General features: G+C 39.7%; 1 protein-coding gene across 2 annotated transcripts in view; it reads right to left on the bottom strand.

Annotated features, from left to right (window-relative positions):
* Positions 1–11,595: 11,595 nt before the first annotated feature.
* ash1 (histone-lysine N-methyltransferase ash1) overlaps positions 11,596–14,739 on the bottom strand; it is a 44,468-nt gene continuing 41,324 nt past the window's right edge. The window contains exons 5-8 of one of the 2 annotated variants that reach the window (XM_065238978.1): positions 13,609–14,735; positions 13,387–13,542; positions 12,985–13,032; positions 11,596–12,867 (exon numbers count right to left, since the gene is read on the bottom strand). In XM_065238978.1, the coding sequence (XP_065095050.1) occupies positions 12,697–12,867; positions 12,985–13,032; positions 13,387–13,542; positions 13,609–14,735 (1,502 nt within the window). In that variant the 3' untranslated portion in view covers positions 11,596–12,696. The remainder of the gene's footprint in view (positions 12,868–12,984; positions 13,033–13,386; positions 13,543–13,608; positions 14,736–14,739) is intronic. The other variant, XM_065238979.1, reaches the window with a different exon arrangement.

Raw genomic sequence — 14,739 nt, 5'->3', positions numbered from 1 at the left:
AGAATGCACTCGTATAATTACCGTGAGTAGAATCAGGACCAATCGATGATACCGACCGGTTGTTGCGTTGATTATCGCCCCGAGGGGTTGAGATTAATGATCGTTTGTTTAGAATCTAAATGCTAAGCGTTTTCCAATCCCGTGCTCGTGTATGCGAGTGTACACAGGTCTGCACTAGAGAGAGTCTAGTATAAGACTGTCAACGCCAGAGCCAATCGATGAAGACAACCATAATTTTGAGGATCGCTTCTGATTTTGACAATTTTGGGTTTGATAATCAATTTACTGGTGAATATTAAAAATACTCAGAGGGAGAGATGGGCGGAGAAAACAAAATACAATTCGGCAGCAGGGATTTGTACCTAAATTATCTTGCAACCCTTGCTAGAAGCTAGAATTTCACATGACTTTTACTTTTTAATCGATTTACGTGCAAAATAATAATTGATTGCATCGCAATATTTTGCACATTTCTTGGTGCTATTAATTAACCAACTAAGATCAAATAATTAATAGAATTAGAATATTGCTATTGATTCCAAAAACGAGTTGAATTTGAGAAGCACACGAAACATAAAGGTGATTGAATTTCTGTTCGATTGCAATACTCTCACATTTAATCTAGTAAGAATGATAAATCATCGGAAAAATCAATTGGAATGTTCGTTTGGCTCAGATTTTGACAGTTCATTTGACTCAAAACATTCTCTCCGCCCATCTCTCCCTCTTAGTATTTCTAGTGAATATCAACAAACGTGTATCCGTTGAAGTATAATGAAGTCATTTGTTTATATCGCAAAGATTTTCAAAACAAACAAATTCAACTACACTTCGTTGAAGCGCTATTCCTTGCATGTTGTGATGGTAAATGATTAAATCAGACACTGCTCAAGAATCTTGACTGCATTCCCAAGTAACATTGCAGGTTTTATCGCGGTTTTATAGCATTCTACAAGTCTAAATCTTAGTCTCCAGAACTCATAAAACCAAAATTGTTACTTGGGTTGGTAGTGTTGCTAGAAACCACCCAAGGCAGCTTGTTTTGAATCCGCTCCTCTCTTATACGAGACCCTCTCTAGTCTGTACCGGCTCTGTGGGCACCATCACGACCCGGCTACCTTGGATGCGGTTGCTACTAACAACCGTGCGACTCCATCTGCATAAATATACAGGACAGGCGCACACAGCTGGCTGCGATCGTCACTTGGATTCGGTCATCATTCAGCAACGCCTTGCCGGTTTATGATGGTGATGGAACGGTTATGACGGCATCGATGAGTAGTGGACTGTTCGTTCATCCTGATCTGCCGCGCATTAAAGTGCTGGTTCATGTGCGGCTTCCAGGAATACGACGGTGTGGTTCGACTTTAGTCATCGTGCACCGTGATATGGCGATTGAAAGACTGGATAAGAAGACAGTTGGTGCACTTCAGTCATCAATCGATGTGTGTGGTGGCAAGACGGTAAGAGTCATGTTTTGCGGTTTTTCTTTTTGCGCTTTTGGGAGAATTTGTATTTACGATCATGATGTATGATTTGATGGAAGCACGTGTGTTGTGGCTAGGACAGGAAATTGTTTGTTTTTGTCGAACAAATAGTATAATATTGTAATCTTCACAGAGCTCGTTTTCATAATACACAGCAAAAAATAAATTTTAATATTACATCCAAGAGGATGCACTTCAATCATGTCAAAAATCTCATTTAATTTTTACGGCCACAAAAATAAACAAATGCAGCGTAATGTCAGTTCATGCACTGTATTAAAGATAATTTTGTCCTTTTTGGCAAGTAATATTACACTATATTTTTGACACGATTAAAGTGCATCCACTTTGATGTGATATCAAAATATTTTTTTTTTGCTGTGTACAGTCAACTCTTAATAATTCGATTTTAGGGAGATTCAATATTTCAGTTTATATCAATCAATATTTTTTACCCTTGGTCTGTACCTTGTAGTAAATTGGACCCCAGGCTACTATGACAAACTAGAACTTTTTTATGTGATAATGAAATTGACTAATTCTTTCGTCATTAGGTGTGCCCGTTTGATGAAATCTGTAAAACTAGTTGAAGTTGTAGTCGCGGAGAGAAATTCCATCTAGCAAGAAAGGGAACCCATTCAAGATATGACGGCCAACAACCCAAGTAGCTCACTTCCGAGGGGGGCGACACATCTAAATCTCAGATGCTCAAAAAATCAATATTCGAAAAATCTACTTTCATTTCTCGCATCTACTCGTGCATCATCTTTTTGCAAGAAATCTTCAGAATCGTCATAAATCTTTTTTTCTATCTACTACAGCAAAACACAATCTTTCTTGCAGCGTAGATAGAGTCGTCCCCCTCGCTCACTTCCATCACAACAAGTTGCTGCACCTTGCTTGAAACTTGAAATCATGCTCGACCATCTTCGATTTGGGTAACACTTGGCACATATTTTAACTATGAGAGACCCAGTATTTTCTGCAGGTGAGAAGACCATTTTGAATCGAGAATAATTTTTTAAAAGACCCTATGTGTTTTTGTACACGTATTATTTAAAAAAAAAAAACAGTTGCTTGAAAATAAAAATTGACTTGGAAAGAGTTGTAGGGAACTAATTAGGCTTAATGAAAAAATATTCACTGACATTTTTTATTCGTTTTATAAAAAAAACACCTTAACATATTTTTGATTTTTTTTATAAAAATTTGAAGTACAAGCGTATGTTTTGAAAACAACTCCAGGATGGAGCAACTTTTATTTATTTTTTTACTGCGAGCAAATTTTGGGGTATTTTTGAAACTGCAACAAAGAGTATAGTTTGATGACAAAATATTATTATAAACATTTTATAATCTATCGATGATCTACCAAAATGTTACCGTTTTAGGAATATTTCAAATTTCGTTTCCTCATATTTTTTTTTTTTGAAAATTTCCTTTTTTATCAGTTAATTATGTTTCTCCATCTGCAATGATATGTTTTGCAAGATACCAAGGGCGTCGCGTAACCTCGCTTTTTACCTGTGCAGTGCATCAACTTTCAAAACCAGATTTAATGCCATATTCATACTCGAATCGGTTGAAATTTTTTGATAATTGTTTATGTTTTGAGAGTTGGTGCACAGGTAGATTGAGGTTAAGGAAACTCCACTGCAAGATACACAAATTTTTTACCTTCAAATCATTGTGTCAACATACCGTTTAAAATGTATAAAACTTATCATTTTGATGGAGAATCACGAATAACTTACGAAAAGGGCATATTTTCTGAAATTATTTGATTATGATGAAATTTTCAAAAATCATTTAGGTAGATTATTGGAATGCGCGCTATGATTTCAAATAATTTTTAAATTTTAAATCAAACTGTACTTTTTGTTGTAAATAATCAAAGTTTCAAAAATGCTTCAAAAGGCGCTCTTCGTATAAATTTTGTATTACTTGTTGCTCCATCCTGAAATTGCTTTCAATAGGTCCACTATTGCTTAAAGTTTAAAAAAAAATAAAAAAAACGTCTTTAAGTTATTTTAATTTTAAGTTTTCTTATCATTTAGTTTTTGTAAAAACCGACAAAAAATTTCAGTGTATTTTTTTTCATATAGCCTAATTAGTTCCCTAGAACTCTTTCTTAGTTAATTTTCCCTATAATCAACTGTTTCCGTACTACATTTTTTTTTTAAATAATGTGTGTGAGAAAACCCATAGACTCTTTTGAAAAATTAGTCTTGAGTCAAAATGGTCTTCTCACCTACGGAAAATACTGGGTCTATCATACTGAAAATATGTGCCAAGTGCCATCCAGATCGAAGACAGTCGAGTTCGGTGACCGACCGTTTTGGCGTGGAATCGGTCTGGAATAAGTTGCAAACAAGTCAGCACTAGGGGTGGCATTGCGCATCTCGATTCGAGTATTTCTAGATAGAGCTGGAATTAGGGCGTAACAGCTTTTGTAAACAATGACTTCTTTCGATGATTTCTAGAAAGTTAAGGCTAACCAACGCAAATCAACAACACCATCGGGTAGGGGACGACTTCCCCTACCCGTCGGTTATGAGGATTACGTGGGCATGTCTTGAGTTCCTAGAAATCATCGATAAAAGTCATTGTTTACAAAGGCTGTTGAGCCCTAATTCCAGCTCTATCTAGATTTGTTTTTCGTTTCGACCACATTTGACATTACCGAATCGAGTTCGAAACGAGTGAAACGCACAAGGTCTTCTTCAAGGACTAGATCTTCGAGCATAATTCGGCATTGCGTAACATTATGTTCGAGCAATTTTGAGCGCGAATCGAAAACAAATATCTCGACAAGTTGGAGTTGTTCGTCGTGAGTGCGAGAAAAACGTGAAATACGTAAAACGAATTTAATTGCTTTTATTTGATTTCTACCGTGGACGAACCAGGGGGAACGACACTTCAGGATTATCCCATTTTTACCCAAACCTCTCATATAATTTTCAACGTGCACAAAATTTCAATCCATCCTATCTATTCTTTCTATTATCAACTTATCCCTTCTGCATGCACACAAATTTTCAAGCAAGCCGTGCAGTTTCTCGAAGTTTTCAGGTCGACCGTGAAGCACTCCGCCATACTCACTGTCAGTTTACAACAAACACCACGTACATATGTCAGCTGGTCATACCGGTAAAAAATCGGTGCGAAAACTAAAAAAAGATGACGGACCACTCGTCTACAATCGGTCTCGGGGGCAAAAAACATCAAGTGCATCACGAAGGAGACGGCAACGCACATCCATTTCCCGGACTCAAACCGATCGAATTCGACGGATAAGAGCCCAGGTGTCTGTGTGTTGTAGCATGGTAGTTGCCGAACAGGCGCGAAGCAACTGTTGATTTCGTTCGAACTGCTGATTCTAGCCCCGGGAAAAGCCTTACCAATTGAGATTTTCACGTCCGGTTGTATTGCTGCGATATGTGAGAGCGTGTTAGTGAATATCCGAGGTCTACTTTCATACATTCTTTAGGTTAGCCAGAGGAAAATAATAAACAACTTTACACGGCTTTACTTCCGCTAGTGTGCGTGCGTTAAACGTCACTAATCTCTATGAAACCCCCTACGACAAGCAGGTGGAAAACGAATTCAGGTCATTTATTCCACTCGGCCCAAGTTTTACGCGTCTCTGCTGCTGGTCGGGTTCGGATAAGAAAAAGCTAATGGTGAAGTAAGACACCCACCGGCTGATGTATTTCTGTGCGAGAATATTGCGAATCAAATTCCCGTCCAAATACAGCTGGGAATATTAACCGGAACCTTGTAAACCATCGCCATCACCCGTTCCTCCTACTGTGCAGTTTCGACCTATTCGGTACAGAACCGTTTTCTGCACTTGAGCTGAGAGCTTTGGTTATTATAGTTGGGCGGTGTCCATTAATTCCGCTTCGCTAAAAATCAATATTTTTGACCCCCCCCCCCCGTTTGGAACAAAACGTTACACTGAAAATGACCCCCCTCTATTTATTACGTAATGCTCTACAAACCCCCCCCCCGCCGTTTCATTTAATTAATTTTTGTTTCCGTTTTGTATTTTTTATTCTAAGGTAATTATATTATTAATATTCAAAACAAAAACAAAAGATCAGCGTACCATCGAGTACCTCCTTTTCAAAAGATTAAGGATAGCAAAAATCTCATTTTATAAAATTAAAACCTATCCATTTTGCAAAGCAAGATTTAGTGATGACAGCCTTCGTTATCGTTGCCAAAAACGTCAAAAAAGACCTGCATTTTCGAACTTTACATCAAGAACCAAAAAAAAAAAACAAAATGTTCTCTTTGTTACGTAACGCAAAGCTTTACTTCTCCTCCCCTATGTATCATTCGTAATGATATAGGTGACCCCCTCTCCCCCTTTAAGCGTTACGTCACATCACATCAATTGCTTGATCTATTGAGAAATCCAATATAACTCCTGTGCGCCTGGTGGCAGGAATAAGCACTAACCGACGGTGATAAGTCTGTGACAGCCCTTGAAAATTTCATTGATTGTTTGCAAAATTATATAATTTCAATGTAATTTCATGAAAATTTCTTGTCAACATGGATGAATCTTGTACAAAATGCATAAAACTATTTTGTAATGCATTGTTCTTAAATAAAAAGCTACTTCAAGACTTATAAATTACTGAAAACATGTTAAGGTTTGAAATCATCTACCGATTAAACAGCAGACAAAGTTGGCCGACTAAATCAATCGACGAAAAACTATTAAACAGGCCGATTGCTCGGTGTAGCACGAAAAACGATTTAATCTGCTGATTAATTCACCGGCTGAAATTAATTTTTAAATGGCAATAGATTTAGTCGGTGGACGATTTGGGTGATTTGGATAATGTTTGTTTATTTGGAAGATATTTTCGAAACAAAGCACGATAAAATTCAGCATTATATACCATTATTACGAGTACTACTTTTTTGCTCGGATCATGTTTTGACTTCCACAGAAACTCGCTAGAATAAATAGAAAATAATAGTGTTTTGGTTGAAATTTCAAAAATGTATTCAGTTTGACACATTATTTCGGACTTATCACCGCTGCGATTGCAGCGTCACGGTGGTCGGTTGAAACATGGATTTGTCAATTCCCATCTATTTTTTCTATCCCTGCTCTATTTTCGTCAACACGACACACTCAAAAAAATCCCATCAATTATGTTTCCCCCGAAAATCCCAAGTAATTACTAGACTGAAAAAATACATCCAAATGAGTGTCGTTCCCCTGGGACGAACCAATATGTGAGTATAAACATAAAGTTTTTTTTTAATAAACTCAATAATTAATCAAATTTTATTTTCGGACTACGGAATCGCCTCGAAATGCATTGAGCATCAACTCCTCGCAAGTGGAATTTCTATCGGGATTCATGGATGTAAAATCCAACTCGTGCCTTCTCTCACTGGCTCTAATAATCCCTAGAGCTCCGTGAAAGCGTCCGTACCGAACAATCGTCTATACTTGAATACCCTCCGCTATACCATAGAGGTAACTCTAAGACCAGAAGGACCCGAAGATACGTGCTCAACTTTTTGGCTCAGCTCTGGTACTATCTTCGGTACCAAGCTAATCGATGCACCCCTTGAAACATAAGAAAATCCATGAACCCCTCATTTTGTCTGTCAAACTTTCATAGCGAATCAAAACAAACATAGTGTAGTCCTACACGGTAAGAAAAAAGTACCCAACGGCCAGTTCACTTTTACCTAATTTTGACTAGTTTGTCTCCTTTCCTCCTTCTAATGTTGTTAAAAACTGAGGAGCAAAACCACCCAACAGGGGTAGTAAAGTGTGGGAACCCAACGTTGAGTATAATCATATTTACCTGCTGTTGGGTACAACTAACTTACTTTTGGATTGAAAGCTAGTGGAAAATTCCATACGAATTGCACACAAGTAAATGAAAATTACTTTGACCCGCTTTACCTACTTTTGGGTTCCTGCACTATAGTGCCGAGATGAGTGAAAAGAACTTATTTTTGGGTACTTTTTTCTAACCGTGTAGAATTTTGACTAGAATGGGATACGTTAATCGTTTGCTTGGGACCAATAGGCTAGTCAAGCGGTGAGCCAATTTAAAATCGTTAGTTTCGAATTGATTGTTGGCTATACTCAGCATTGCTGCCGAACACAACACCACGATCACTTCGCGGTTCCCGAATAGGTGTCATTCGCTATTATAGTGTGACCAGCTTAACTCGTTATCCCAACTCGTGGCGTTACCAATAACGCTATTTTACTCATCGTTACAATGGAGGATAACGCTCTTCACTCATGCTTCACACATGCTTCACTCATGCTCCACACTCATGCTACTTACCATCATATAGTTGATACTGTGAAACCCTTTCCCATTAAAATACATGTGTTCATCCTGTGTAGATCTCAAAATTGGTATATGAATACCATCAATACACCCCACTACACCTGGGATTTTGAAATTGACAAAAAAATGTTGTTTTGTGTCACTCAACGATACTGGATCTAATTTTATCAAGTTTTCGTATAAATTTCTCTCCAACATTAAACACTAATGAAACTGTTGGTTGGCCATTCCAAGCAAAAAGCTTCCTCCTACATTCACTTGATATGACCCACTAGCAAGGAGATTGATTGTGGTCACTAGTTTCAATACAGCAGGAATAGCAGTGCATCTGGAAGTTGGCGGGAACAACGTTGTATCCAACAGAAATTTAAAAGCTTCGCGGCTCAACCTGAAGTACTGCCGGAACCTTTAACAGTAAAACAATAATTAATGGTCAAATCGAAAACATAATTAGGATCAAAGGAAAAAGGGTCACTGTTAACCCTTAGCTCACGTCTCTGCGGAATCAGCGTACTTTCTTCGTCAGTATCACTATCGTAAAAAAATATTGCAGGTTTCTTTTTAATCAATTTTAATATTTTATCAGAAAACTATATCTACATGTACAGCGGAGCACTTTTATTTTGTTTGTAAACAAATATATTTGACACTTCGACAGTGAGCATGCATAAGGGCCTATACGCGATGATCGATTCTCTTCGTCGATTTTCTCTTTTGTTAATGACTCGCTAGATTTAACGTTTCTCGGTGCGTTTGCTGTTGCTTTTGATAGCCAATACAACCTGTTACTACTCTGCATTGAACAAATTCTAGAAAATTGTTTCGCTTAGCTGTAGCAATGCAAAGAGAAAATCGATGAAGAGAATCGATCATCGCGTATTCGCCCTTATGCATGCTCACTGTCGACTTCTCTTCGAGTTGACCTAGTACATACTTTACTCGAAATCTAGTACGTTAGAATGATGAAGTCGACAAAAATACGTAATGCCAAACTTAACTCGATTCGAGTTTGAATTTTCTCGAATCGAGATGCGCAATGCCACCCCAGTGCTGTTAATTTTCATATCATTCGATTGAAGATGAACCAATACAACCATTCAATCAATTCTGTGAAAACGAATTCTCACATGACCATAATTTGAAGAGCCCCTTTCTCATTCGAAGCTCATTGTCACTGTCAATTTAGTCACTTTAGTATGGAAGAAACCCAGCAATATGGTCCCGAACAGGCAAGTCGACCCGAGGTCGGATCAATGTAAAGCAAATTTAAGTTCAATGTCGACACAATGTCGTGTTGTAGTGGGGTCAATTTTAGGTTTATGCCGGGTCAATGTCGGGCTGGGGTTTGGTAGAAATCAGGTTGGTGTCGGGTTGGCTTAGCTTTTTCGCCGGAAAACTGGTTGCACTTAATTGAATGATATCAAGCGTTTCTCAAATGAGAATGATCCATGCCTTCGTCAAATGACTAAGCAACTGATATCACCCATTCGAAGGAGGTCCCCTTTGATAGCGGATAGCTGCTTTTCTCATTTTCATCGAAAATGTTCAATTGATTTTGAGAATTAACAGCACTGGTCAGCACAACTGTTTAGTGGCAACTGTGCTGATATGATTTTATAAACTTAACTAAGATAGTTCATTCCTTGTCAACCGAATGCAAATTTTTAAGCATCATGGAATAAGGAATACTTTCCCCAAGCCACTTCTGGCTTTGTTTTGCTTAGGCGAGCTTCGAATCTTCGAATGCTGCTGGTGTTCGATTGGTTCCGCTATTTGACAAGCTCAATTGGATCCCGAAATTCTCCCCGCCAGACTGTAAATATAGCGACTGTAGTGGATGGAAATCTGCTTCAAAATACTTGGCAAATTATCTCTTGTAACGATTTTCTTGAAAAACTTTTATTCTGAGGTCGATTTGAGCTCAAATTGAATTTTTAAATTTCAAGTAAATTTAGTAGACTCGAAATTAAAACTAAAAGTTTGTATGGGAAAAATCGACAAAATGTATGGGGGAACGAGCCACTTTCAAATTCGAGGCTCTAGGTGGAGCTTTAGTTGGCTGATTTTATTCGTGTACAAAATGTATTACCTTTGGAATATTGGGAACGTTTTGATGACGACCGGATGTGAATCCGAGTTAACCCCGAAAAGTTATTAGAGCTTCAAATGAACACCACCTGCCTTACTTTTGCCTATCCGCATAAACGCGAACCATAAATTGACCTTATCAAAAATCAGTGGCGTCGCGTAATCTCACTTGTTACCTGTTCAACAACTTTTAAAACGTTATTTAGGGTCATGTTTACATTCAAATAATTTTCGAAATGCTAAGGGTTCTTCTTCATAGATTTGTATTCATTGGAACCAACATTGAGTTACTTGTTTACGTTTTGAGAGTTGTTGAACAGGTAGATTGAGGATAGGGCTACGCCACTGCCAAAAATGGTCAACGCGTGAACTTTAACTGCAATGGTTTTGAATTTTACATGAACATTTATGGGATAAAGTTTTAAACTTATGTATAGGCTTTTTCAGTGCACCACCAATGTAGAGGGTACCAGGCGATTTCGAGAGGAAAAGTCAACCAAACCGCTTGTTTACATCAGAATACGGGTTTTTCACAATGCAAATTAAGGCATTTTCATTTGAACATACTTTGGGGAGACTTTTGATCCTGGGTAGAATGGGATTGGATTCCCGTAAACGACCTGCTCCATCTCCTAATATTGATTTGCACTCCTTCAGTGCTTTCTCCACGCGCTTTAACTATGTTCTGCAAGGGGTCTACTTGAAGCTGTCTATACGGTCCGTTGTTAATCTACGACTTTGTTCCTGTCCGTTCTTGATTATGTTCGATGTGATAGTGCTGACCGTATTCTGTGATGATGTTGAAAGTGTCTTGGTAATCGCTGTCTCTATGTCAATGATGATCTGCTCCAGTTCTGGCTTGGTTGTAACGGCGTATCCTAGCCCCTTGTTGAGATTTGTCAATTGTTCTTCCGTGAATGCGGTCGTCGATCGGTTAACAACCAACCCATCAATGCAGTGAACCCTCGGCGTGCTGGTGATGGTGGATGGGATCTGCTCACTCGTTCGGTGTGTCGTCCGTCTCCGTTGAGACTCGTGTCGTAGTTTGTTTAGCTTCCTATCGTGCAGCTTCCGTTTCCTATGCGATTCGCACTCCTCTGCTACGTTGGCTCTAGACAGAAACATCTTGATAAGATCACTGTATCCACTCATCAACAGGAGGTCTACTCTATCCCTGAAAAATTAGCTTGCTGTTTACAAACAAATCATCCTTCCCGTTGTGTTGTGCCAAATGCCATCACCTTAAACTCCAAAGGATCCAGAACAAGATCCTTAGAATGGTCCTAAACAGTCCCCCACGAATAAGAACTTCTGAGATCACCTCCTGGCTGGAATTCAGACGTTAGAAGAACGGAGAGTATTCATCCTGGAAAGGTTCAGAGACACCTATCTGAGATCAAATCATCAGATCATACGTGATCTAGCACGTCAGTTAAGTTATACTCGTAGTTAGGTAGGTTTTCACTTTTTTTCAATTCAAACATAACACACCTCCCAAGGGGTCAGCATTTGAAAAACGGAAAGAGTTAAGACAAATCAGAATAAGAGCCGTGATTGCCGTACAATTCAAATGGAAATCGATTCACCGTAACGACAAGTGACAAGTTTTCACCGTGAAGTGACATCCGTTATAAGCGTAATAAGGTTTTTCGGATAAAGGTAGAACTCACCGGTGGTTCAAATTAGTTTTCTTTTAATTTCAATTCTCTACACCACCTTAAAGGGATTTAGTTAAAGTTCTCTATCTTTTCGATAATCGATCTGCTTGTCTGTATGTGAGTGTGCTCAGTGTTGTTTATGTACTGTCAGTGAAGGTATGAGTGTCCGGATTTTCCTTCCTATATTTTCCATACATTCCACAATCTCTCTCGTTCTACTTTAAACTTTATTGAATAGTAGTACAGTTCTGCTAGTAAATTTAAAATTCTAATATAGCTTTCAAGACGTAAAAAAAGTTGCATTTCACTTATGCCTAGTTTTCTTTCTTTCTTCTTTTTTGCTCTGTCCAAATATATTAATTCATCCGTTTTTTTTGTTAAACCCTATCATTAACTGTCAGTCCATTGTGTTTTGCATTCAAAACTATTATGTTATACTTGTTCTACACTAATATCTCGCTCACTTTTTCGTTCATCCATGCTTATCTTCAATTTATTTGCTTTACTTTATTACTTATTGAAGGAAAATTGCCTAGAGATGCAGTTGGATTAATACTTATGTACTTTCTTCTGTTCTAAACTGATTGAATGAGTGTGCCGTTTTTCAATTGCCGTGTTGTTTGTGTTTTTGCTACATTTTGCATGCTTTGATTGAAACAGAAATCCCTTAATCTGCTGTGTCATTACAACGACATTAACTAGTGAAACAATTGCAAGAAGAAAAAAAAACAAGCAAAAGAAAATGATTTCAAAACAGGAAACATGAGAGGAAATCGTAAACAAAAAAAAAAAACAACGCCCGTTTGTTCTAAACAAAACCTTCTTCGAATGTGTGTTGCATAAATAAATTAAATAACTTAGCGCGAAGTGCATTCAATGGATGATATACAAACATAACCTTAAAAAGGAAACTCGTATGTATCGAAGTTGGTTGCTATGTACAATAATAATAATAATGATGATTTTTTTTCGTTTGCAAAAATGATATATAATGATGATGATGATAATTGCATAAATCGCAGGCGACGACGACGACGATGACGATGGTGGCGCCACCTTCGCCATTCAATCGTAACACCGTTTCCATTTGCGGCGCTTTTTGCGCTTCTTAACCCACTCTCAAATAATCGGAACGGGCGTGGCGTTGGCAATGGTGCGTCGTAGTCGGGCTCCGCGGCCGGTCAACAGGTAGCTGATGTCCACCGGGGGCAGTGCCGCCGGGTTGGAGTTCAGTTTGATCATCAGGCGTCCGAGGACTACCTCCAGGCGGTTGCGCTTTTCGGCGAGGGTCTAAGAGTAGGCGGAAGTAAAGGGGAAAAGATTTTAGGTTAGCCATGGCCACGGAAGCAAAGTCAATGCCTTTTTTTTTTGGATCGGGGCTTCTTGGTAAGAGGAGCTTTCAATTACCTCGGTTGAAGGTAGGACTAGAGCTCCTTCGGGGTTGTTGCTGTCAGTCTTTGTATTTGTACACAACATTTGTTTTTACCATACAAAAACAGAAAAAGAAGAAGGAGAAAGAACATTGATGGCTAAGACACTGTTATCACAAATAGAGTAACGGGAGACGAACGCTTGCTATGATGAGTGCCATTTCATGAACATGAGTACTAAGCTGATGCAGTGATTTTTAAAGCTTGCTGCGATTGCGAATGAAAAGAGTGATGAGACGCATTGATTGTTGTGACAGTGTGTGTTTGTTTCCCCTTTTTTATAAAAGCACCAACACATGTGACCGGCTTGTGAGTGTGTTTTGTGAGACGAAAGCGAGTGATGTATGAGCGCGAAAAGCTTTGAGGAATGAGAACTTACCTTCGGTGGAGGCGGTAGCAGTTGAATGATCGGGGTCATCTTCTTGGCAGCTACGGTGGGCGTTACGGATGTAGAGGAAGCAGAGTCTTCCTTCTTACCCTTCTTGCGGTTATCCTTGGCGGCGAGCAGATGCGCTAGCGATCCCAGATCGTGAGGCTAAAATTGTTGAAAATTATTGGATTAATACAGACGGATCCGAGAGACCCAACACACAATACCAACCGCAAAGGTCTTGGCGATCTTCAGCTTCTGCTCAAATTTGTGGAACGCATAGGATTTCATGCAAACCGGATGCGCATGTCGCGATATCTTGGAGAACAATCGTGCGCTCTTGTCCACCCTCAGTTCGCAAATGTACACGTGCGGTTCGGAACTGTCCACCGGACGTCCTTTGCAGAAGGTCGTCGGATCCAACACCCAGCATCGCTCCATAACCAGCTCGATCGGTATCACCTCGTACAGCGGCACACGCATAACCTCGTTCGGGTAGAAGCGCCGTGTTGGTTCGTGGTACGTCTCGTGCGGCCTCAGATAATGATGCCCGTAGACAAACCGTCGACCTTCCTTATCCTTCCACAGACTCTCCACCCGAAAGATGTCGCACTCGGCGTAGTCCACCTTGCCGATCGTGTCATACGTGTGCTTCCGCGGCGGTCCATCCGGGTTTTTCGGATCCGGTGACATCGGAATGTCCCTCAGCACATAAACCGTATCCGTCTGTCGAATTTGCAGGTTACCTCTCATCAACGAAATGTAATACTGATAGCCTTCCTCGGTGAACTCGTTCAATGGAATCTCATAGTTCACCTTCCGCGGTTGGCATTTCTCGCACAGATAGTTGTCCACCGCAGGATCCGCCTTGGTACATTCGATATGCTGCCAAACCAGACACTTTGAACACTGAATCATCAGCCCTTCGTCTTTGAACAGTCCACAGATGCACCGGATGATGTCCTCCGCTTGTTCCTGCTTCTTAAACTTTCCGCGTCCCTTGATTGGCACTACCGGTTCCGGTTCCGTCTTTGGAATGAACCCTCGCAGCAGTTCGTTCTGTTCACCGACGTACGCGATCAACCTGTCCACCTGACGCTGCTTGCAGATGTAGTAGTGCTCCTTTAGCTTCTCGGAAGCAACGCCTTCGGGGGAACTGATCCCGTAGTACTTGACCGCATTGCTCAACATGATCAGCAGATCGTCTTCGAAAGCCTTCGGTTGTTTGTACGTTCCCTGTTCGATGTTACCCTGGATGTGCGCCAGGTCAATCGGCCGAGGAATCCGCTCGTAGTACAGAGGGACCTTCTTCTTCGATGGAAGCGCCAACCGGTTCAGGTAGAAATGACCTCGTTCATCTGC

Source organism: Ochlerotatus camptorhynchus, unplaced genomic scaffold (genome assembly GCF_037179485.1).
Source record: "Ochlerotatus camptorhynchus isolate MF236.1 unplaced genomic scaffold, CSIRO-AGI_Acam_v1.1 ptg000046l, whole genome shotgun sequence".
NCBI lineage: Eukaryota > Metazoa > Arthropoda > Insecta > Diptera > Culicidae > Ochlerotatus > Ochlerotatus camptorhynchus.
Note: the sequence above shows the minus strand (reverse complement) of the source record. Positions and strands in the feature narration are given on the sequence as shown.